At 38.1% G+C, this 2,278-nt stretch overlaps 1 protein-coding gene across 1 annotated transcript in view; it reads right to left on the bottom strand.

The window, feature by feature from the left end:
* Positions 1-2,278, bottom strand: part of LOC113234252 (brachyurin-like) — a 32,501-nt gene that overhangs the window by 4,866 nt on the left and 25,357 nt on the right. Inside the window, exon 4 of the mRNA XM_026469551.1 lies at positions 905-986. Coding sequence (XP_026325336.1) covers positions 905-986 — 82 coding nt within the window. The remainder of the gene's footprint in view (positions 1-904; positions 987-2,278) is intronic.

Below are 2,278 nucleotides of genomic sequence, written 5' to 3'. Positions count from 1 at the left end.
CTTTTATTTTCACCCTTATTAGGGAAAGGTAGGGAACCCAGGTTACACCCTGAATACATTATTATATTCGACACGTACGTCGCAGAATGTTTGCGACGTACGAATGTGAATACGCGGAATACGTATACTTAATAATCTCAGAATATAGAATAGAGTACTAAAAAAACCGACCTCAAAAGTACGTGGAATTACATATAATTACCAAGTTTTATTCAAAATCAGTTACCGGAAAGTACGCCAACCCATATTCATCCACAAGTTCGCCACTATACGGGACTTGACACGGGAGACAATAAAAATTGGTTCTCACTACTCAATGTATATCGAGAGAAAAACGCCTTGAATTGGAGAATAGCAACATAAACCATTAAAATAATTGCTCCTTATAATAAAATTTAGGCGCTATTTACAAAAATGAATCTTCATGCGTGAACAGCCACCCTTAGAGGTGAATGATTTTCTTCAAAATTAATTGGGACCACTACGGAGGTACCCTCTTTCCAACAAAAAATAATCATGAAAATCGGTTCACGAATACCGGAGTTATCGCGTAACATACAGTCGAATTGAGAACCTCCTTCTTTTTATAAAGTCGGTTAAAAAATTTATGAATTGATTTATGAACAGATTTAGTTTTTTATTTGTTAGTTGTAACGTACCTCATTGGACCCATTTAAATTTGAAGAAAATATTCCACCTCTAAGGGTGGTAAATTACGAGATGAATCCGGTTACGCGCGCTTTTCAGTAACCGTTTTCAATAAAACTTAGCAAATAGGTGAAATTCTACGAACTTTTGAGGTCGGCTTTTTTTTATAAAAAAGTTACAACTATACACACACATAAATACATAGAGACTAACTTGTAACTCCCCAATTATGCGTCGAGTGTTAAAAATAACTTACTGGTGTATCCCACGTGACCGTGCCTGATGATGGCTACGTCATTCTCTATCATGTTGGGGTCAAAACCGTAATGCATTACCACCTGCACGAGAGGACAAAATCGCGATATCATGGCTGTAAAATATTATTTATTTATATTTATTTATATCCACACCCTCAGATTCCTATTGGGGTAGGCGATCGCTACTTAGCACTATCTTTACAAACCTCTCTTGCGTCACTTACATTAATCAATCTTTGCGTACATTTCTTATTCTGGTTACTACGCACTCCAGCTTTTTTAAGAATAATTTGTTTAGAGAATGTTTTTTGTGGCCGTCCTCTTCCAATGATAAATAATATGATTTTCAATATACAGTTTAACTGCGTCTGTGGCGGAACGGTTACCATGCCGGACTGCCACGCAGAGGTCCCAGGTTGGATTCCCGGGCCGGGAGAAATATTTGTATGGCCTACATTTATTTCTCGAGAGTTTGGGTGTAATTTGTGGTTGTCTATGTGTGTGTCCATCACACAGGGTTTCTCTAGTGCGGGTCTATGTTGAGTGTGTGCGTTATTATTACCGTTGTGTTACTAGTAAATATAGTTCAACAACCAAACTCACGCTATTGCTGTCAACCCTGGTACCTCCACTGAAGAGAGTAATGGATCCATAAACAACTGTGAGCCGAGTACCCTGGTTCCTTCCGTCCCACCAGCAGTGTGCGGCAGTGACAGCGACGGTATTGGAAAGCATCGTGGACCCGCAGACTGAGGTGAATATAGCATTTACTGTAATAACCAAACCACCCTGGAATAAAAAAAAAAACCACATCAAATTCTATCATTATCATGACAAACGAGGGCCTAATGCTGTATAATGTTTTCCGAGGGTTGTGAATCCTTCTTCGACGGGCAGATTTCATTAGGATGTTTTCTTTCGCCGAAAAGCTCATGGTGAACTTCAAATTAAACTTCGCACATAAATTCGAAAAAACTCAGAGGTGAGAGCTCGGATTCCAACCCTCGGCCTCTGTTTGAGAGGTGGTAGGTTATGCTATTAGGACACCACGGTAAAAATTTCTTATAATTTATTATCGGATAATCAGCCTTGTGATTCAGTAGTCATTTTAACCAATTTTGATTGTGTATATATATCTAAAATAGACTTCCTTACCCCGCGACGATTGCCGAGACCTGGGAGTAATAGGCCAAGATGTCGCACAAATTTGAGGCTATATTGTTTCTTATCACGAGCAATAACACTGTATAAGGAGTATCAGAGTGAAATAGACCTAAATTGTACTTCCGTTTCTATGATAAAGAAGTGATGTGATAAGTTTATAGTTAATGTTTATAATGTTTAATAGTAATGTTTATTCCACAAAATAGTAA

The sequence above is a fragment of the Hyposmocoma kahamanoa genome, unplaced genomic scaffold (genome assembly GCF_003589595.1).
Source record: "Hyposmocoma kahamanoa isolate Upper Pololo Valley unplaced genomic scaffold, ASM358959v1 82, whole genome shotgun sequence".
Taxonomy (NCBI): Eukaryota; Metazoa; Arthropoda; class Insecta; order Lepidoptera; family Cosmopterigidae; genus Hyposmocoma; species Hyposmocoma kahamanoa.
This window is presented reverse-complemented; position numbering and strand designations above follow the sequence as displayed.